General features: G+C 40.5%; 1 protein-coding gene across 1 annotated transcript; it reads left to right on the top strand.

Annotated features, from left to right (window-relative positions):
• The first annotated feature begins 1,911 nt into the window (after positions 1–1,911).
• Positions 1,912–23,288, top strand: LOC138396750 (mRNA-decapping enzyme 1B-like). The gene is made up of 7 exons (XM_069490400.1): positions 1,912–1,949; positions 6,365–6,472; positions 8,687–8,822; positions 16,409–16,537; positions 18,035–18,850; positions 21,120–21,368; positions 23,141–23,288. Exons 1-7 carry the CDS (start codon positions 1,912–1,914, stop codon positions 23,219–23,221), a joined length of 1,557 nt encoding a protein of 518 aa, XP_069346501.1. The 3' UTR covers positions 23,222–23,288.
• Positions 23,289–23,424: the final 136 nt, after the last annotated feature.

Genomic DNA, 23,424 nt, shown 5'->3' with positions numbered 1-23,424 from the left:
CAACTCAGCAAATATTTGCTCAGTGTCTACCACGTGCTAGTTGCTATGCTGGGTGTGTTAACAAAGTCCTCCCTTCCAGGAATGCATAGTCTAATGGAGGAAACATAGATGTAAATATTTAATTATTCCTTTATTTTAGTGTGAGGATATACAGAAAAGCTATGGGAGCAAAGAAAAAGTTGGGACACTTTATCCCTAAAGGAGTGAGAAAGACTGGGTCTTCAAGGATGAGTAGGAGGAGCTCAGAGAAGGGGGACGAAGTTTTAGGGAATCCTTGTTTGACATCTGTGGCCTAGGACAGCAGTCCCCAACCTTTTTGGCACCAGGGACCAGTTTCATGGAAGACAATTTTTCCACAGACGGGGTGGGGGGGGCGGATGGGGGCGGTTTCGGGGGTGGGCGGCAGGGCCCTCCAGCCTGGTCCCTGACAGGTCCAAGGCCCAGGGTCTGGGGACCGCAGGCCTAGGAGATTTTGAAATTAATCCACAAGATAATGAATAAAATGAAAACATAAATATAAATTTAAATGGCCAACAAAGCAGAATAAGTTGTTCCTGGTTATGTTTATTAACAACTATGGATTTTTTGCTTCCTAATTTTTAAGAAAGTTTATTTACTCTATTAAATCTCTTGGATTAAAGGAATTGTCCGCTGAAACAAATAAAATTGGGAAGTCAGGGTGCAATGAAGAAGATTCCGTCTGACCCTTGGCAAGCATGAGAGTGGGACAGACATCAGGACCCCTGTGGGAGGACGGGGTCTCTGTGGAGGTTCGGGAGGTCTAATGGCATAACATAGGCACTTGTTATAAATGAAAACTTTCTAAAAGATTAAATCCATCTTTTACTCTGAAAGTAATACATTCTCATTTCTAGTTGGGGAGTACATATTAATTTAAACTATTTTAATTAAGTACATTTTAATTAATTAAGAGATTTTTATTTGTCTGTTTTTAATGGCATTAAGTGTCTAAAGAAGTTAATTTACTTAGAAAGGGGAAGGTTGTTTCTACTGTTTCCCCCAAAATGTTCACGAGTATTAGTCATCCATAAAATAGAAACTGCTTCTCATCGACCGTGACCCTTCCAATATCCCCAGGTCACGGGCTCGCTGATTTGTGAGGTGCAGTAAAACCATGTCACATGAAAAGAGCCAGACCAGAGGCAAAGATAACAGCGCTATGCAGGTTCTCAGTGGCCAGCAAAGGTTTTGTTTTCCAAGATTGTGTCCGTGTTTGGTCAGTAAAGCTAAGGCAGAAGGTGAATGGAAGAACATTACTTTAAAGGCATTCGAGAACATGCCAAAGGAAAGCACTTTCAGCGCGAACATTCCAAATGGGGAAGAAGTGCAGAACCAGCATCGAGCTGGCCAGATATAGCCTTTGTTTCCCATCTATGGAGCCAGCACAGGGCGCGGCGGGGCTGCCGGGCACTCACTGCCACCAGGAGAGAGCCTCACTGCCTTCCCCTTTCTTTCCTCTCCCTCCCTCCTTTCCTTCCCTCTCTCCTTCCTTCTTCCCTCCCCCCACTCATTTCCTCTGTCCCTTCCTTCCATCCTTCCTCTTTTCCTTTTAAGTTCACATGAACCTTGGTTTAAAAAGACTAATTCCAATCTTTATAACCAAGCTTAGAAATCAATCAAATATATAAAAATAGTTTTGAATACTTTATTAATTTCATTTGTAAGGCTGGGGGAAGGGCATATTATAGAGAAAACAGATGAAATCGGGAAAAATGACTTCGGCTCACTCATTTAGGCTTGTTAGACCACTGATTCCTCATCAGCGAAATACGTTTTTGAACTGCACACTTCTTAGCTGGGTTCTGGCTCTAAAATTTCATCTTAGAAATTTCTATCTTTCTGATTTTTAAGTATCTTGTGATCTTTCAGAAAAGTAGTAGCCGTGTGCGCATGCTTACTACCCAGATGCTGCTAGCTAGTCACCATCGGTATGGTCAGACTTACTAAAGATTGAACTAGATAAATGATACAATAAATCAAGAAATATTGTATTTGAACAAATTCTCAAAAACAAGTGTCTATATATCAAATATATGATAGATGTTCTTCATCCTTACGTTGAGATTACTATTCCACTCATTTGAGAAAGACTTCATGAAAGGAATGGAGTTTGTAGGAATTAAAAAATTTTGGGTTTATCCTTAAATGCCCAGAAAGAGATTTGTGTAACTTAACACTGCCTAGTTTCCATGGCTTTCCTAGTAAAAAGAGGGAACTCTGACTGCTTTCCTTGCTGAATGCTAAGAAAAATATTTCCCTACTCTTTTGAGGGGAATTAGTGAAAGAAAGAAAGAAAGAAAGAAAGAAAGAAAGAAAGAAAGAAAGAAAGCAAGCCAGCCAGCCAGCCAGCCATACATTAAATCAGATGTCCTGCCTTTTTAAACTTTACCCGAGTAATTATGTGTTTATTATCCATTTATTATATAGCTATATGTCTTCTTTTTAAAATTTACACAAATAATAGCACAAATCCTTGTTAAATTATTACAAGCTACTGTTCATGATTTGGAATTAAAAGGTATTTTGGGTAAAATATGGAACAAATGGTAAATATCTTAAGAGAACAGACCGAAAAGAAATGTTTATTAGAAACATAAACAAGATGGGGCAGATCCCCGAAGAACATCCCAAATGAACTATCGTGCGGTGCTCTAAGTGATAAGAATCCAAGGGCTCCAAGTGAAAATGTGCATGTCAGTGATGTTAGATATCGCCTCTCATGGCCCCTTAACTGGCCTCTTAAAATTTGACCAGCTTTCGATTTTTCCACTGAAGAAATTAAAAAAGAAGAAAATACCATTATCAAATATAATCAGCTTGCTCTCTAGCTTGTCTGTGTATGTACAAAATTCAGACATAAAATCTATTATGGAAATTTTGATCTCCTTGATCTTTCTCACAGAATTAAAAGGAAAGTAGAAGATCGGTGTTTTATTATGTAAGGGCAATACTGCATTGCCTGTGGGTTCAAACATTGCTTTTTTTCAATTGAGAATTTCCAGAGAATGGCATAAAGCAGGATAGTGCGGTTTTAGTAAAACTACAACTGTGCCATTGAAAGTCCTGATTAAATACGAAGAGATGAGTCCTTAGAGTGAGGGAGTCACAGTAAAGCTATCATTGTATTAGAGTAAATTTCAACATGTTTTTCCTATTCCTTTTTAAAATTTTTTTTATTTTTTTGAGACAGGGTCTTACTCTGTTTCGAAGGCTAGAGTGCTAGTCTTTATTCTACTTCAGGGTTTCTTACCTCCAGGAGAAATGTAGAAACAGTTGAGTTGAGCTTCACGTACCAGGGTACCCTTAAACTTGACCTCTGTTTCTGCAGACAGGTGACTAGGAAGCGGTTGGTATGCAGGCGTGACAGGCTGAACAAAGGCTCGAAGCATTGTGAAATTCCAGATGTATACTAATTGATTGATTTTTAAAAACTATCCTGCTCGTGATCTTTTCTCCTTGTAATTTTTTGAAATTCAGAAGCTATTCCCACTGTAACATTTCAGTGCCACAAAAATTTGTACAGCCATATCGCAGAAGTGCAAATTTAGATTACAATCATTACTTTAAGTTTTAGGATTCTAAAAAACCACACCTTCTTTCTTGATTCTTTTCAAATTTGTCTTTTTCTATCTTTCCTGCTCTGCTCGCTGCCTGTGTAGGAATGGGCCTCTCACTCAGTGGCTTTACAGGAAAACTTGGATTGAAATGTGAGGTTCATGGTTTCTGTCAGCCCGTCAGCTCATCACCTCCCTAAGGCATGGTGATCTCTGGTTTTTATATATCACCACAAGTTGTTCTGATAGACCCTCTTGTGTGGAGAGTGCTAGGTTTGTCCAGTGGTTGGTGGACCTTGGGCCTAAGAGGCAGAAAACTTCACTTGGAATGTGTACTTTAATGGAATTCACAGCCCCTTTTTCTAAGTGGAATGCAGCTCAAGTTGCAAAACTATTTTAGGGAGAAAAAACATTAGGCCCAGTTCTACATTTTATCTTGTTGCCACCTGTCAGTAGCCAGAACTGTTGGTAAATCTGTTTTTCCCCCTCTTGGCTATTTAAATTTTATTTTCAAACTAACTGTTACCTGGGATGAAAAGAGTTATTTCAAAATGATCCTATTTCAATTTTAAAACCATATTGCTTTAGAGGTAAATAGTTGGGTCCCAAAGAAGTCTCCACAATGTCTTAAATAATTACTGCAAACCCAGTCTTTCCTTCATTTTCTTTGACATTTGAAAGATGTTTTCACAGCATTCTTCCTTCCTAAGTCTGCCTTTCAGTTATCTCATGGCAATGACAATGTCAAACTGTTTTTCTATTTGTATCAACGGTTTCCTTGGCATCTCACCCTTATGAAAACCTAGCTCCTTATGTCAAATGCCACAGATGCACAACATTAAAAAAGACACCCAAAATATTTATATTAATAGATCTGATGAAATCATAACGGCTGGTTTTTCCTCTGCCACTTGGCCTCAGGCTTCTGAGTTATGCTGTGTTTGCTGCCTTACTACTGCTTTTCCTCATCGATAGTTTGGGAAAACTCGGTCTCCACAGAAAGAAAATTTTCACTGTAACCAAAAAAAAAAACACCCAAAACCAAGCCAGACTCCTAGTTTTGTATTAATAACTAATATTAAAGCCACCAAAGCTCACAAATATATTCAGACTTATTAAGTTGCTGAATGTCAGTGATCCAGTCTGCTGTGACTTACAAGAACATGGGGGCGCGGGGCGGCTGGTGTGTGGCAATCTGTGGGGAGTCAGGAGGGAATTCGTGTTGATGAACTGGAGGCAACTTGAACATGAAGTTTTGAGATACACATTTAATGGTCTCGAGCTGAAAGAATTTTGTTTTGATGTAAAAGCTCTCATAGCACATGGGCCTCAGAACGCAGATGTTCTTTAAAAAAAAAAAGATTGTCAATGTGCTAAGGAGGAACATGTGTATGTTTGTCTATCTAAGAGGCTAGAGTGGTGCTGTGCAAGAAAAAGCCAGGAGTTTTCTTTCACTTTTTCCCCCTTCACACGTAGGTGGTAAGATAAAGATTTCTGACAGACCAATAACTGCAAAAACAAAGTTTAAAGCCCCATTGCCGTCTTTTGGCAAATTAGTAATCCAGATTCATAAGCTTCCTCTTAATATATCTGCTTAAAATAGCACTAAAAGGACATTTCTTGTACCTTTCGATATCTGAATCATTACTGACAAGAAACAGAAATTCCATGCCCAGGCTTTGGTCAGGTAAGCAGGGAAAAAAGGTGTAGTTAGACTATCACAGCTGTTTTAATGACAAAATAATATTAGTATAATTAAATTTTAAGAAGTTTCCCTTTTAAAACATTCTGTTGGCTTTTGTTGCTATATCATACTATTGCTGTTATTTTCAATGAAGATTTTTAAAATGTACATGTAGTTAATGCATTATTTACATGACTAATGCCACCAGCTCCTCAACTGGATATTTATACACGTACTTTGTAACTGTTTCAGCCTTTGCTATAAAAATGATATAGAGCGGCACATTCATGCCCAATAGGTACAATGTACACTCTCTGGGTGATGGGCACACATACCTTTGACTCAAGCAGTACAAAAGTTATCCATGTAACCAAAACGTGTACCCCCATAATATTCTGAAATAAAAAATAAAGTATGTAACTTACTTGAAAATTATTAAATGAATCAATAGCAGCTATACTATACCACATTTTCTTTCGTTACTAAATGATTAAATCATAGTCATATCTAATCTTTCAACAGTTGTAAATTTTCTGTACAGACATTTTGAAGCCAGAGATTTATTATTAAATTTTATTTTTTCCAGGGCCCTATCCCTAACTTACAGCTTACAAATCCAGTTTTTAAGTTAACATATTCTTGAGAGAAGAAGGGAAGGAGGTTTCTAGGCATAATTTGGGCATCAGATTTTGGAATATTTAAAAATAAAGATGAAATGTGTTTATGAAATGTGCAAATGGAGTATAGAAACAATGATGTCTTGAAGCCAGGAAGTTTAGAAATTCTGGTTTCATTTTCAATCTGTATTCATTTGTTTAAATAAGAATTTACCAAATGCCTATTGTGTTCAGGTGCTATATTTTTAAGGAAAACTCACTTTATTGGATGTGTGTATATCTGTGTGTACGTATGTGTGTACATGTGTTCGCACACATAAAACCACTACAGATTTTTCCATGGACTTAACAAATTCCAATGCTAGATTTTTAATATTTAACTCCAATGATTGATTTTATTTATTCAATAATTATTGAATAAATTAATTCAATATATAAATTATGTATTTTCCTTCAAAATGGAAAAGGAATTTCTTTCTGTTTTGTAGTTTTGAAGATGCTCATAATTTGTTTGATGTGTTTTTTACAGTGTCCATTTATGGAATTTGGTTTTATGATAAGGAAGAATGCCAAAGAATTGCAGAGCTTATGAAAAAGTAAGTGCTGAAAAGGCTGAGTATTTTTAGGGCCTGGTGCTTTTATTTGTATTTCTAAGTGTATGTAATTACACTATAATCTTAACAGAATAGATCTCTTACAGCAATCTTTTTCCACAGTGGTCAGGAAAATATTTAATATTACTTAATAAATGAAAAATAGTCATAAGAAATGACTTGCTACATTTTCACTAGGTAAGATTTATCATCTAGAATGACTCAACTCATTTTTTTCTGCCTGTGTGAAATATATATGAGTTGTTCCAGATGGCAATTTTCTTTAATATTTTCCTCATTTGTACATTAGCAATTTTTGCTTTGAAAAGTTATCAGTGTGTCTGTCAGTAAAAAGAACATTCAGAGCCATCCTAAAAGGCTGCTCCAGATTCTCTACACCCTTTGCTTTCCTCCCTCCCCCAAATGCTTTCCTTAACTGTGTGTGTGTGTGTTTGTAGGAGCTCAAATTTCCTCCCATGCCTCAGACACTGAATGCTTAGGATAGTCTTTATTTTTAATCCCTTTGGGAATTGCAGAGTTGTTATTATTAGTTTACTGATCAGTAGACTCTCTCTCTTTCTCTCTCTCTCTTTTGTTTCAAGTCTCTTTTTTTTAATCTCGTGATACCTTGTGATTTGTTCCATTCTGCATTTTGGGAAACTTTAAAATTATTGTCTGACTTTCAGCTCTTGGTTTCCTGATTGCATTGAAACGAGGGCCTAGGTAAGCTTGCTTTCTGCTCTGCAGTTGGTTGACTCTGATCAGTCGTTGAGGCCCAGGGCTGCTCACTGTGAGGCAATTATTTCCCTGCTATTTGTGGGGATGGGAAGGAGCCTGAGAGTGAAATGAGTTTCCTACACGCGCTGGGTCTCAACCTGGAACAGCACTCAGCCAAGCACATAGGATGGCTGCTGCCCACGTGGATGCCACATTGCAGCTGTCTGCAAAAGAATGAGTTTCCACTTTTAAATCCTGAGGTAATGAAATGGCTGGAAGTGACCCCAAGAAAGTTAAAAGTGGGGAGCACCTTCTTACAAATAAAGTTAATTCCTGAAAATCTAGCTTGTGATAGCTAATTTTAGCTAACTAGCTCAAGTTGCAGATGGTGATTAAGTGTATTCAAACTGGTATTTACCACTATAACAACTAGTTCCTAGGGCATTCATGTTATTGTAAATTGTGCAGTGGATTATAATAGCAAGATTTCATACAGATTAAAAAATACCCTATAGCTCAGCCAAGCGGCCATGTTAAAATTGTCGGCATTTTGCAGTAATTACTTAACAGCTCAGGCAGGAAATTGATTATTTACTAGCAATAAGTAGCTGACTTGTGTGGATTCGGACTCTTTCCCCAGTTAGAATGAAATCTCTCAGAAACTTCTCAGATCTTTTTTACTGTAAACTTCATGGCAATAATAAAAGAATTTGAGCTGAAAAGTCAAAGCACAGAGAGGGAAAATGTATTTTCCTCGACATCACCTAGCGGGATATAGGAGCAATCTGGTCTCTCTTCCGTATTGTTGTCAGGCCAACTAAAGAATTCCCCATTGCTCTAAGTGGCTTTTTGAATGGTCTGTCTTCCTAGAGTTAGAATGAAATCTTCGCTGTGTCTCTAAACTGCCAGAGCACTACAGGATGTGAGTTGCTGGAATCAACCTTGCTTTGATTTCAAGGCACTCCATAATGGGGCGCTGGTGGGGGTTCGGGGTGGAGGGGATCTCTATTTGTGTGCAGTTTCCTTGATGTTTGAGACCTCTTAATTGGATTTCCTCAGCAATTAATGATAGCATTCATTCAAATACACTCCATGAGGAGTTGGCAAACTCTCTTCCCAAAGGGACCAGATAGTGAATATTTTAGGCTTTGCCGTCCAAAGGATCTCTGTTGCTACTACTCACTTCTGCCCTTGTAGTGTGAGAGCAGCTATAAACAAAACATCAACAAGTGAGCATGGCTGTGTTTGTAACTTTCTTTACAAAAGCAGGTGGGGCGGGATTTGGCCTGCGGATTAGTTGGCCGGCCCCTGGCTAGACTCACGTATGTAGTCAAGCAAACTGGGCCCTCAGCTCACATTTTTCTTCCTTAAATTCTGAAGCAGCCTTATTGCTAATATGGCTGTAGCAGGATGAAAACAGCTGGGTGAGAAATAGGATGGTTTTAACCATTTCTGTCGAATTGGTTTTTCTTGTGTGGCCCTTCCCCTTCTGTTTTTCAGCCTAACGCAGTATGAGCAATTGAAAGCCCACCAGGGAGCCGGGGCAGGACCCTCTCCAGTGATCCCCAATTCAGGGGAGGGCACAGAAGTAGACATCTTGCGAATGCTCACCAAGGCCAAAGATGAATACACAAAGGTGAGTTTTTACCCTTCCTGTGACACACACTTAAATTCCATAGTAGGATGATTGTTGTTGAGAAGGACTGATCCTTTTGATTCGGTTTGAATTCTTCCCGTCAAATAAAATTGAAAATAAAATCTTTATTTGCTCTTAGTAGGCTAAAGAAAACTGTTCGCTTTTAAGTGGATTAAAAGGTCGCATGAGAAATCAGTAGCCTTGATATATACAAACAGTATCCAGTTAGAAGATTTACCAGAAGAAGAGACCCCATTTATAGTAATAAGAAATGAATATAAAATTCTTTGTAATAAAATTCACAAGAAACAGGCAAAATCTGTATGAGGAAAATGTTTAAAAACTTCTAAAAGGCATGAAAATAGATTTGAACAGATGGAAATATATGCCCTATTCTTGAATAAGAAGATTCAACATAAAGCTCTCAGTTCTCTTTAAAACTATAAATTTAAGGTGCTCCCTAAACAAATACCACTGGTTTCTTTTGCCCCTCCTCCTCCTCCTCCTTCCTCTTCTTTTTCCTCTTCCTCTTCCTCTTCTTCTGTTCCCCCGGACCAGACAGGGTTTGTGTGGAGAAATGTGCAAGAAGGAGCAGCTGGGAAACCCTGGCAAAGAAGCGCGATATTGGCAGGGCTTGGAGGTGGGGGAAATGGGGGCAGACCCGTGGGGGTGGAGCGAGCTCTACCTCATGCTACAACATTGAAGCCTGGACATCGAAAGCAGCATGGCGTTGGTGGCGCTGACACATAAACAACAAGATTCTAAGTCTAGAATTAGACTCAAGTATATATGAATCAGGATACGATAAAGGCAGTAATCTCAAATCAGCTATTTGAATGAATTCCTGAATAAGTGGTGTTTGGGCAACTGGTGGCCATTTCGAAAAACACGAAATCAAATCTGTACCTCACACCATATACCAGGATAAATTCCTAATGTATTAGAAATTTAAATGTAAAAATATAACCAATATAATAAAGAAAAAGAAAACTTGTATGGATTTCTTTGTAATCTAGGAAAAGAGAAATCTTCCTAACTATGCCTTAAAACCCAAAAGCAATTAATTCAACTACATAAAAATTAAAAAAACGCTTTACTAGGTTTAAAAATAACACAAGCAAAATAAAAAGATATAAAACTAATTCAGAAAAATATTTACAACAAAATAACAGGAAGAGGGTTAATTTCCCTATATTAGACAGAGTTCCTAAAAATTCAGAAGTATAAGATTAACACTCTCTAGCAAAATCAGCAAAAAATAAAATTAACAAGAAAGAAGAAAATAAAAATCCTAGAATTTAGAAACTAGCTGAAATGAATATATATGACTGAATCTTATATTGTAACATAATTACTTAGAAAAAAACTAGACTGACTTTAAAACCCAGTGTTTGAATTGAACACTCTTAGTGGGTCACATTTTAAAGACAAAAAGAACTGCAAGAAATTATAAACTTCATTCAGTGGTTTTATTGTTATTAGTAATGTTGACATTGTAATTTTTCAACTGTTATGGATATAAAATAAGAAATTATATAAATGGGTAGAAACCTTAGTGTAAGAGAAAAAAATCAAATCAAATCAAAACTGTATAATAAGTGGAAATATCAGAATTAGTTCATATTTTGTTTCTTAACTATAGAAACAAAAAATATAAAGACTTCCTAACTTTTGCCCTGAAGAGACATAGAAGTAAATGACAACTCAGTAGCAATAAGCACCTATATCACCCAGATTGTTATTTCTAAATATTATTTCCTCCTAGAAGGTATTAGGGCTCTTTAAAGAAATTTATGATAACAGGTCTGGGATAGTAACGTCAGACTAATAGGATCATGTGAAAAGGACACAGTAATCATTAAAGGACCACTGACCAAAGCATCAGATTCTAACGTCAATGGGAATGACTACAATGGTTTGAAGCACATTAAAAATGTAAAAATCTACGAGTACATGGTGATGAGAGAGAGGGAGCGAGCAAGCTGAAAACAGAACACAAAACAAAACAAAACAAAATTATTGGTTAGCCTTTGAAGCTCCTTCCTCTGAAAATTGATCATTAATGAGACTAGGTTAAGTATCCTGCCTACCCAGAATGGACTATATTTCAGAGTAACCAAACAGCCCTGGTCAGTGAGGGAAAGTTCTTCTCTACCAAAGAATTCCAGCTAGTCAATGTAGAGGGCATAATAGAACGTAAAAACACCCTAGTGAAGTCATTGACTCAGGCCGGCACTGATCATCAGTGATGCTGATGTTATGGCAAAGGCTGATGCAAACCCGACTGTGGCCGGACCAGGCTGCCTCCCCCGGAACCGCACTGGCTGGATCTCCAGGCATTTATGGCCTCCTGATGTGAAGTGTGTACAGCCACACCCTGACATATTCTTGCCGAAAGGCTGATCCTGAATCTGAGCCTTGAGCTCTGCCCTTCTGGTTTACAGAAGGTGAATGGGGGTGGGGTGAGGGGAGGGGAGGTGGAAAAACAGGTTAACCGATGCCACAAGGGAGCAATCAGAAAAACCCTAAATGAAGTGGAACACACAGACAGTTGACCAAGTTTCTCCTCAATACCTCTGACTTGATAGACTGTGAGCTTCTTGAGTACAAAGAACGTCCTTTATCCATCTCTATATCCCTGGTCATCTTCCAAGTGCCTAACACAGGGTGGTGCTGAACGACGGAGGGAAGGAACATGGATGTGAGCAAGCCAGAGTTTCATTGCCTTTCTGTCACAGGGCCTGCACAGAGATGCCTTAATCCCAGCCTCACACCATAGCAACTTTTTCTGTATTAGTTTTTTATTTTTTTTAATTCTTCAAAATTCATTAAAAGGTATCCTGATAACTTGGCAACTAGTCAAATAATTAGACAATTACACTTTATTAATTGTACTGTAGTAGGCTCATTAAAGATTAATCTTTAAAAGATGACAATTCTGCCCTCTAGGAACTTAGGTTCCATGAAGACAACATAACAGTGACAAGTAATAAATATAAATATTAAACAAAAATTATTTTCTTTCCCTCTCTCCTCTCAACACACACACACACACGCACACACACTGTGTTGTCCATATTTTTTATTTTCTGTATGTTATAATGTTTTGACATCTTAAAAACCTTTCTGGCTGAGGAGACCACCCCTCTCCAGACATCCAGTTCTTAGAGACCACAAAGGGTTCAGCCTGGAGTAGGCCTTTTGTACGCAAAGTGACCAGTGCAGAGATGGCCCCCTCTGGCCCATACTGTGTTCCTCTGCCTCAGTCATCCTGCCCAGCCAGGCCAGGCACCAGGTGTCTAGGGACCACCCCTATAGCTTAGGGCCTGCAGCGGTTATTGAAGACTAGCCAGGCCTCACTGTTTACCACGCCCTGTCTTGCCTTTCCCACGGAAATCCCAATAACGGCTCTAGCCTAGGCTTTTCCTTGTTCCTGACACCCTGGTGGCTTCCACGTGTGGCCCCGCATGGTGTGGCACACCTCCTCGTTTCCAGTACCTGTGAGTAGAATAAACTGTGTTTTCCTCAGACTCCCCTGTGTCTCCTCTGTGGCCTCACCTGACTGACCATGACATAGGAGAGCACACGAACACACACGCACACACTCAGAAACATCAGAAACATACATGGTTTTGAAGATTTAATTTAGGTCATCACTTTATACTATATCTACAACTTGAAATATTTTGCCCCTCATTTTGCTTGCCCTTCAGAATCTATTATATGTATCCTTCAAGGCCCAGTAAAAATGTCCTTTTTACGTGGAGTTTTTCCACGTAAAATTAATTCTTCCCAATGAACTCCCAGTCTATGACTATTTAGAACTTATTTTGTTCTTCTTCATTTATTACATTTAAGTCAACATCTCTCACTACACTGTAAGTCCAGTTAAAACAATGTTCTATTCATCTTTATGCCCCACAGATTTGTTGTTATACTGTTGACATAAAATGCAAATGTCTAATTAATGTATAGACTGTGCTTTTCTGTAAAAATCAAATATATGTTGTTATATACATAATGTCAGTTGCTCCCACCATGAGATAAATAAAGAAGAAATTATTCCTTCTGCCATTAACAGCCAGATTACTCTGTTAGCAACTTTTAAGTATACAATATATTGTTATTAACTGTAGTCATCATGATGTACAATAGACCTCTTGAACTTATTACTCGTGTCTAACTGGAATTTTGTATCCTTTGGTCAGCATCTCCCCAATCTTCTCCCCTCCCTCAGCCCCTGGCAGCCACCATTCTACACTCTGCTCCTGTGAGTTTGACTTTTTTGGATTCCATATATAAGTGAGATTGTGCAGTATTTGTCTTTCTGTGCCTGGCTTATTTTGCTTAACATAATGTCCTCTAGGTCCACCTATGTTGTTGCAAATGACAGGATTTCCTTCTTTAAAGCTGAATAGCATTCCATTGTATATATGTGCCACATTTTCTTTATCCGCTCATCTGTTGATGGACACTTAGGTTGATTCCCTATCTTGACTATTGTGCATAGTGCTGCAGTGAACATAGGGGCGCAGATACCTCTGCAACAGACTGATTTCACTTCCTTTGGATAAATACCCAGAAGTGGGAGTTGCCGGATCATATGGTAGTTCTGTTTTTAATTTTTTGAGGAATCTCCATACTGTTTTCCATAATGGATACGGCAATTTACATTCCCACCAACAATGTACAAGGGTTCCCTTTTTTCTACATCCTCACCAACATTTAATGTTTCACCTTTTGATAGTAGACATTCTACTGTGAAGTTTGAGGTTGTATCTCATTGTGGTTTTAATCTGCATTTCCCTGGTAATTAGTGATGTTGAGTATTTTTTCAAATACCTGTTGGCCATTTTTGTGTCTTCTTTTGAAAAATGTCTATTCAGGTCCTTTGCCTGACCCATTTTTAAATCAGGTTGTTTTATTACTATTGACTTGAGTTCCTTATATATTTTGGATATTAACCCCTTATCAGATGTATGATGTGCAATTATTTTCTTTCATTCCACAGGTTGTCTCTTCACTCTGTTGTTTCCTTTGCTGTGCAGAAGCTTTTTAGTTTGATATAATCCCATTTGCTTTTGTTACCTGTCTTTGGGGTCATATCCAAGAAATCATTGCGCAGACCAAGTTCATGGAGCTTTTTCCCTGTGTTTTCTTCTAGTAGTTTTATAACTTTAAGTCTTATGTTTAAGTCTCTCTAGAACTCTTAAATTTATGAAAATCCCAAAAATTAGTAAAACTAAGAAAAATTTGAGCTATTGGTGTATGATATTGGTAAGTGAAGTCTAGTGACACCAGATACAACTTTTTGTAGGAAGTTAATAAAATAATTTGAAAACCTTATTTTGCCAATATTTTATGCATTCTCCTCTGAGAAATAACTTTCTATGAATCAGCTTTAAAGCAGCAATGATGTTAATTTGCACTTCATTCTTCTTTTACCTCCTTCCTATTCAATTTCTAGTTGAGGTGCAAGTGAGTCATAAAATAACCGAAGCTCAGTAAGAAAAGGAACCAGGGCCAGAAATGAACTACAGGCTGCAGTTAGACTTGGAGTATTCAGAAGTGGACTATTTTGTGTTCTGTGGTTTAAGACAAGAGTTAAAAACAGTTCTTTCCTGAATATAGTTATAACTCATTTATGAAGTTATAGAAATTAAGTGTCTTTTGCTATTGAATAAAAAAAAATTTAAAAAGTATAAAAAAGATATCTACTTTTTGTACTTTTACTGTGTTTTCTTTCAGACTATCCTTGAGGCATAAATATATATATTTGTGTTTGTGTGTGATAAAATGGGATTATGTGACATAGTTCTTGAAGTTTTAAAAAACTGCCTCAGGTTCTATAAAGAATCTGTGATTCATTTTTTTTTTTTTTGGAAAACTGTTTTTTCCCAAGTATTTTAAAGATATGTTGGTCTGGAGCAGCATAGAAAATTAAACAACTGGAAAACAAGCTACAAACTATTGAGATGGATGATTAATTCTGAGCAATTTGATAAGAGGGAGCAATTTTTACATAAAAGCAAGGCTTTGTACAAGGGTAGGTAGACAGCTGCAGTAACATAACAAACAACTTTTAGAGATACGTTTGAATGAGCAGAAGCTGTCAGAGGGTTATGCATATCAAGAGACAAAGCAGCCTCTTTGCCCACATGGATATGTGCAGAGGGAAGGTGGGGAAAATCCGTTTTTCTTTGCTTGAAATTCAGTGTTCTTGAACACAGAAAACAAAGAAGTACAGAAAGGGTGATTCAGTGAAAGTTAAGCATCCACTTTCTTTTAAATAGCAAGGGGAAGTTAAAGGCTTTTCATGCTACAATTTTGTAAGGGGCCATATCTTAGGCTGTATTCTTGCCTTGCTTCTCCATGTCTTGGAAATCCAGGCCAGTGGCTCCATGCAGCCATACCATTAAGTACCATCATTCACCTAAGAATTAGAAATAATACTTTATGATTTATGAAGTGATTTCACATCTCACTTAATGCTTGTGCCAAATATCCAAATTATTGGCAATGCTTGGAAGGAAATAATTTGTCTTTTGTATGGGTAACCTTACAAACCTAAATGCACACAGTAGTGATAGGCTCCATACCCCTGGATCTTTGAATTAGAAAATACACCCCAATAACTGTAAAACGCATTGGGAACCATGGGTTCCTGAGGGACAAGATTGTGTTTAAAGCACATTCCATGTCAGGTACAGTATGAAAAATTTTCTGGCCAGAGGCCTTGACTGTACAGTTGAAACTAACAATGCTAGCGAGTCTACGGTACAGAAGATGGCATTTTTATATTGTTTTATTTGGTGCTTTTGCAAAATAGACACCAACCTCATTGCTATGCTCTTTTTGTTATGAATCCTACTGTGTTAGCAATTGCATGGTTGGTTAGATTAATGTATGATAATGAGTCAGTGTTTGAAATGAGGAGGCTTGTCTCTTGTCTCTTTCTCTACAAAACTCTAATTTGTAGTAAGTGGTTCAGAACACTCAGATTTGAATTATTCTGTTTATGCAAGAAGTCATTTATTAAATAAAGATGATGTTAGCAATTTTAAAATCAGTGGTTTGAGTCAGCTCTACTTTTTGGTTTGTAGACCAAAAAGGTTTAGTTGCTTTGATGAAATATACTCAACATCTCTCCAATTTTATTATAAGTCAACTGCTAATGGAGGGGAAAACCCTACTATAATCCAGACACATTATTTAAGGAATAGTTTCTATAATTGTTTATCATTGAAAAGCATTAGACTACATATCTGTAAACTATTACTTCTTAAGCATATATATGGCCTTTCAATTACCCAAGTATCTAAGAGCCTCTCGCGCCTACAGGTCGATGCTGTTGGTAATATTTTAGAGCACTGTGTAGTGCAGTTACAAAAAATTAAATTTGAACTCGATTTATACTCAAATATAGCTCATTCAGAGAAATTGAAGGGATTTTCCTCTGTGCATAAAAATGTATCATAAAATGGCCATCTACCAATTAGATAAGAAGCAAGAAGGTATATTCTTTTAAAAAGACTAAAGCTTATTTCATACCAAAAATGAAGTGAGTTTTTTTTTTTCCATTTCAGTGTAAAACCTGTTCTGAGCCAAAAAAGATAACCAGTTCGTCTGCCATCTATGACAACCCCAATCTCATCAAACCAATTCCAGTGAAGCCCAGTGAAAACCAGCAGCAACGCACACCTCAGCCCAGCCAGGTACAAAATCCGCTGCTGTTCATACTCAGTGTCTCTGTGGGCTCCCAACGAGCTTTGACCCAGAGCACAGTCACGGGAGGCCTGGTGATGCTAAAGAATGCTTAAGAATGCTTTATGGCAAATCCAGGAAAAAGAGATTTCAAATTAGAGATTTTTTAATGATTATTAACTTACTCTTCCCTAGAAAAGGGTTAAAATGTTTACTTTTGGCATTCTGTGCTACTCTCTTGTGGACTTGAACTCCTTAAAAGATAAAGTGTTTTTTTAAAAAGCGGCAGGCAACTAATAACATTGTCAGAGGTGACAGGAACATTACCCGTTGGGTCCATATTCTTCTGGGGTAGGTGCTTTGCCAAGGCCACTGACAGAACAACCACCGAGGCAACAAAATTGAGTTCACCATTTCTGGCACCGCCCTAATACCAGGTACAGCGTTGGGTGTTGTGGGGCACCTGTTCTCAGAGAGCTCAGAGTCTGAAGGCGTGGTGTCACATTCCTCCGTAGGCCTGATGACTTCTTGCTGTATTTGCAATCTAAGTATAAACATTATAGCAGCTTTTATATCAGTATATATATTTTTCAGGGTAATACAGCAATAACAAAAATTGCTAATCTGCAGGTCCCATTGTTGATTGTAAACATAATGTGGCTGTGTCATTTTATCATGGTTATTCTTAAAGAGGCTTTTTTTTTCCACAAAAGGAATTAGTTTAAATCAATTGTGAAAATGAACATGGAGCCAAAATACATAAAGACTAGCTAATGAAAGTCTTACATCGAAATTTTTAAAAAGAACTCTTTGCTGATTTTTTTTTAGCTCTGTTCATTATTTGCTTTCCATGGAAATTTTTTATTATATTCTAATAGAGAGACCAGAATATGTTGACTTTAGAATGAAGCTTATGTTTTCTTAGTGCAACAATGCAGAAAGCAACAGAAAGAGGTAGAGATCTTACGGAGCAAGAAGGAAGTAGCTTTGTATCTGGCTGGGCCAAGGTAGACTCTCTGTATCTGATGATTTTTTAAATGCTACCGTTATATAGTTGAAAGGATCAAATGAGATTAAATTCTGTGAAAAGCTCCCAGGAGTTCTGAAATCCTCATATCCCTGTGTTTTCTCAGTATCTCCTTGTGGTCTGCAGGGTTAAATAGCTCTCTGCTGAAGAGATTGGTTACCTTTTACTGTGTATAACTTCATATCACAGTGGTCCCCAACTGTGAAACCCCAGACCCCTCAAGGACCATATTTTATCATTCAACAGATATGAAAATATAGCAACTGTCTTGGAGATGGTGGGGGAGAATGCTGTGAAAAATTTTGACATTAAAAAGGAAGTCTCACATTTTTAAAATTTTTTATAATTAAGTTTTTTTATCCTCTCTAATCAATCCTTTGTAAATAGACACAATCATTCATTAGGTAAGTTATGTTTCATGGCCCACCCATATAAAAAAATTGTATGTGGACCCATTCTCAGGTATTTTTATGTTTTCCAGGCCTCAGACCCTGCACCCCAACACTTATCCTTGACAGCTCTGTTTGGGAAGCAGGACAAAGCTCCGTGTCAGGGAGCCATGGAGCCTCCACCGTCCCTCCAGCAGCAGCAGCAGCAGCAGCAGGAGAAGTTTCCAGTCCGGCAGGGGGTTGTGCGCTCCCTGTCCTATGAGGAACCCCAGGGCCGCTCGCCGGCCACTGAGAAGCAGCTCTGTCCGGCCATTCAGAAGCTCATGGTCAGGAGCGCAGACCTGCACCCATTGTCAGAGCTGCCTGAAAACCGGCCCTGTGAGAATGGCAATCCCCGTTCTTCGGGGGGAGTTTTTACTGGACCTGCCCAGCCAGAGTCCCGCCACGACACTGGGATTGCTCCCGGTGTGCCAAGCGCTCCCAGAACTCAGAGCCTGTTAGAGAAACTTCAGAGAGCCCCAGGGGCAGCGCACTGTGGCAGGGTCCCCACGTCTGCCACCCCTGTGGCTTCAGGAAAGGGTCTGGCTCAGCCGCCACCGGTCTATTTCAATGGCTCCCTTCCACCTCAGACACTGGGACATCAGGCTCATGGAAAGGAACAGTGCACGCTCCCAGGACAGCCACTGCCCCTGTCTGGCGCTCAGACTGGCAGTTCTGGAGTGATCTCCCCTCAGGCATTGCTGAGAAGGCTGCAGCTCGTGCAGCAGGAGCAGCAGCTGCACGCACCCAACCGCCCTTCCCTGGCAGCCAAGTTCCCCGTGGTCACGCAGAGCTCTGGCACAGGCCGGCCCTTGGAATCCTGGATCAGCAAGACATCCAGCACAGAAAAGCAGACCCCTCTTTTTCAGGTGAGTTTCTACTGGGGGCAGGGAGTCAGGGAGGGAGAAAGAAAGAAAAGAAAGAAAAAGTGTAACTATAATGCAGTGAAGTTTAGAATCCACTTCTGTGCTCTAGGACCACGTATCACAGACATTTCTGTAGAGAACAGGGTGCCAAAGCCCACACCCGTGCATCTTGATTGCCTTAACTTTCTGCCTGGGGGGAGAAACTACATTTAGCTTAGAAATCTGGGAACTCCCTGCCCCCCTTTAGAGATAATTTATTTGTAGAGTTAAATCTTCATAGTGTTATAATGTCTAAACACCAGCCTAGACGTGGAAGAATACCCTAGTCTTTGACTATGGAAACTCTGTCTGCTTTGAAATCATTCTGGGACACCAAACATCTGACCTCTTGTTTTTTCAGTACACAGTAAATTGTTGTTTATTCATTTGTTTAGTAGATATTTTTGAGCATTTACTACATGTCAGGCATGATGCTACGTGTGGGTACATAATGATGAAGGAAACAGCCTCCCTTCCTCTGGAGAGCCTGCACTCCTGTAGGTTTTGCAACTAAACAGAAAACATATTAACTCCTTAAAGGTACAGCCTGTTTTTATTTCTCTCTCTATCATCAGTGTAGCTTAATGAAAATTAGAGAGGGATAAATACACCACCCACCTCCATGCACCTCCACAAACTGCCAGAGAGGGGGAAATATTGTAATATTTAGAAATTTTCTCTCCTTTAGAGAAGATGGTTCTCTGTATCCATCAATAACTTGCAACAGTGAGAAAACCACAAGCTATTGATTGTCTGCCTGTGGGTAACATCTGGAGACCAGCCTCTGAATTGTTTTCCCTTTGGGTTGATACAAATGGATTGCAAATGCATTAGGTTTAAAAATTGGAAAGTTCTTCCTACTTATCACATATATCATTGGCCTTTTTGTTATGTAGCTTTTAATAGTTCCTTGAAAATCTTTCACTTTTTTGAAAACAGGGATCTTAAGCATGTCTTGTAAGTCTTTGGATATGTGAGCCCCTGAGTCAAAGTGTTATCATGTATTATTTATTAAAATCCCAGATCTGAGTCCCTATATATAGAAACAATATTGGCAACTAACCCTCATCTTCACTTCAATGTAATATTGTCCTTCTTTTTAAAATTTCTGCTTTTTTTCCTCTTTCCTGATTAGAATTCGATAATTAGGGTTAATAGTCTGACTTAAATTTCTGCAGGTATAGTTCTTTTTTCTTTTCAGTACTCACAAATGTCAAGAGCCAGGTAGGGGAAGTGCACATCGTGTCAGCCCACGCTGTGCTCTTAATGCCGGGAACCCTCCTCGGGAGCAGGAGTCTCAACACCCCTCCTCCCAGTGTCACGTAGGGACAGGTTAAAAGGAACAAACACCCTCTTTTCTGCTAGGCTAGTTTTTGCTCAAAAGGATGCTAAGTGAGTGATTATAAAATTATAGCAACTTCTAGATGGTGGACTTTTATCTCCCTTTCAGGAGTTCTTCTGGGGTAGTAGGAGAAAGAAAGAAAAAGAAAACATTCTTTTTCTTACCTGCGTTAGAAACAAATGATAGCTGTAGGAGTCAGTCAGGTGGGGATCAGAATGTCACTTGGGTAACTGAGAAGGCTGTCAGCACGCTGGGCTTGGGTCTGTTAGGCCGGCGCGTGAGACAGACGCGCGGACAGACGGTCAGACGGTCCCGGCAGCACTGCGCACCGGCCCGTGCCGAGGCTGCCCTGCCGGCAGCACAGCCGGGATGAGCAAGCAGACCCGTCAGAAGAGGGCCTGGGGCCGGACCCCCAAGGCACTCTCCCTCCCAGAGAGGGGTGGGGGACAGGCCGGGGAGGGTGTGCCCGTAGCAAGCAAAGGCAGCAGCTCACGCGGGTTGTTAGAACTTTAGGCCAGAGGAGTGGACAACGAGGCCTGCAGAGAAAGCCACCGTCCCAAACACATGCTGCTCAAGAGTGATGGCGGGCCTGGAAAATAAAATATTCCTCAGGAGGCCAAGTGTTTTATGCAGCGGGAGCCATGGCCACCCCAGCAGACTCTACCAGAGCTGCCTCGTAACGACGCAGGGGAAATACATGGAGAATTGAGCAGGAATCATTGAGCAGGAATCAGTGATCCTTTAAATTCTTCCTACCCAGTGGAGGTATAGACAATTAAGAGTTAAATTCCTCTGTGTCCACTGCCGGGAGGGGCCTCTGGGTCTCGCTGTGCGGGTTCCAGTGAGCTGCCCCTTCATCCTGCCCTGTGTGTGTGTGTCTGCTCTACGCAGGTCAGCTCACCCCAGCACACCCCTGCGGCAGCGGCTGCTTCTCTGCTCATGACCCCTATGGTGTTCACGCAGTCCTCCTCCGCGCCAGCCAAGGAGAGGGGTAGCAGGCCCTTGCCTGCGGGGGGCCAAGAGCCACCCGTAGCCACCACCGGCCTCCTCCTGCCTGTGCGGAGCCCGGAGCCCTCTGCGGTGACCCGCGGCCCGCTCACCAAGCTCCAGCTGCAGGAAGCACTGCTGTACCTCGTTCAGGTAAGAGGGGCACGTGGTCTCCCTTCCTGCCTTCCCAAGCCTGTTGACCTACTGGTTGCAACTGTGAAGGAAAGACTCAGTTAGCTGCTGCCTATTTAGTCCTCCCTGAGAGTAAGAGGGGGTGCGTAGCAACCCACCTAAAGCCCCACGGCTCCTGTGCTCCGTTAGCGAGATGACGTCAAGAACGCTGATTGCAGCTTTGGAGGATTGACTAAAGCCTCCACCTCGTCACCTATCAGAAAACAAGGAAGCATCCGCTGATGATTAAGCCGCCACCGAGAGGACTCTGGGTGCTGCAGGGGCCCAAAACAGAGAACTTGTCAGTGGGCAGCAGGGGTTAGAGAGTCCTGGCGAGCAGCGTGGTGGGCGAATGCAGCAGACTGGTGAACAGGAGGAGACAGGCATGGGAGCGAGGCATGGCTGTGGCTGCCAAGGGCGTATTTTAACAAAAACTTTTGAAATCTGCTCAATATCAGGACTCCTGGTAATGGGACTCCTTGTCAGCCACTTGTCTCGCCTGTCTATGAAATAATGAGATAACAGTCGTGTGCTGGGCACTGTTTTAAGTGCTGCACATATATCAACTCATTTGGTCCTTCTACGACAGCCCCGTTATTTTTCCTTTTCTACGGACAAGGAAACCGAGGCTGAGCCACTGGCCTGAGGCCTCACACCACTCTGCGTGCATTTTACTGTTCCCGTGCCCTGGACATCATCCTCCCGGCGCACTGCCAGGAGTCACTCAGCAGCCTGTTTTCAGTCTTCGCCTGTTGTGAAGACACAATCTCTTGCATAGGAACTTTGTGGCTACTTTGCAGGGAAAACAGGGATAGCATCACGGTCTTCATTGCATGAGAATAATGCTAACTCCGTGTGGGGGGTGCCAAGAGGCAGTGAAGGGGGAATGTGAAATGTGGGTGAATTACTGAGACTTTACAGAATCTGAGTGGGAGGGAGAAGTATCTAGAATTAAAAATCAAGAAAACCAGACTGGGCTCGGTGACTCATGGTGGTATTCCTAGCACTCTGGGAGGCTGAGGCAGGAGGATCGCTTGAGCCCAGGAGTTTGAGGTTGCAGTGAGCTATGATGACACCACTGCACTCTAGCCCGGGCGACAGAGTAGGAGACTCTGTCTCCAAAAAAAGAAAACCACTTGATTAGACCATGATTCCCTCTCACCCCTCAGCCAGGCGAAAGAGCCCAGAGACTACCAGCCTAACTCTTGCCCACTTGCCGAGGCCAGAAATTTTCCATAACTCACGGGAAGGATTATACTGGCTTTTATGAGATACCGATGAAGCCCTATTGTGAGTGGAACCCTAATTAAGGCCAAAAACAAAGTAGATACATTGTGGGCGGCGTGGAGGGCCTGTGAGAACCACGGCAGTCTCAGGCAAACTGAGAGTGCCGACCTGGATCCTGCCTTCCCAGTGCACCCGTCTGATGGAGGCCTGTGTCTCGCACACGGCAGACCCAGGCCTTCTCGAGCAAACCTGTTCCATGCTGCCGCGTGCAGGGGTGCCCATCGGTCTGCGTGGGATGAGCACTTGCTGCTTCACACACTGACCGTTGGAAACCAGCAGCTCCGGCTGGCCTTGCCTCCAACCCCACGTACCACTCACACACGCAATTAAAAGCCACCAGCTGGTAGACCAAACAGGAGAGATGCGCATCGTAGTATCCAAATGCCAACTCAGCTCCAAGACAGAGGAGACTTGTGTCTCTGCCAACCAAATTACATTCCTTTGGGTCTTTTGATTTTGTTTTCCAGAACGACGACAGCTTTTTAAATATAATCTATGAAGCCTATCTCTTCAGCATGACACAAGCAGCCATGAAAAAGACTATGTGAAAGAAAATCCTTTTACAACTGATTTTCACCGTCCTTCTAGAATTCCAGCACAAGGTTCTTTCGTCAACTGGTGTTACCCTAAATGTTTCTGCCTTTTTAAAAAAGTATATGTAATATGAAGTAAAATGTTTCAGACTTTTTTGGTATAGTCAAGTGTTTTTTTGTTTGTTTTTGTTTTGTTTTTTTAAATCACATCCTTCAGT

This window comes from Eulemur rufifrons, chromosome 16, assembly GCF_041146395.1.
Source record: "Eulemur rufifrons isolate Redbay chromosome 16, OSU_ERuf_1, whole genome shotgun sequence".
Classification (NCBI taxonomy): domain Eukaryota; kingdom Metazoa; phylum Chordata; class Mammalia; order Primates; family Lemuridae; genus Eulemur; species Eulemur rufifrons.
The sequence above is the reverse complement of the archived record's forward strand: the minus strand, read 5'-3'. Positions and strand labels throughout refer to the sequence as shown.

Excerpts from the sequence above, each read along its gene's own strand:
- LOC138396750 (XM_069490400.1), top strand. The coding sequence starts at position 1,912 with ATGCTTACTACCCAGATGCTGCTAGCTAGTCACCATCG. Across the intron at positions 8,823-16,408 it reads CCAAAGATGAATACACAAAG|TGTAAAACCTGTTCTGAGCC; the intron begins GTGAGTTTTTAC and ends TTTCCATTTCAG. Across the intron at positions 18,851-21,119 it reads AGCAGACCCCTCTTTTTCAG|GTCAGCTCACCCCAGCACAC; the intron begins GTGAGTTTCTAC and ends TGCTCTACGCAG.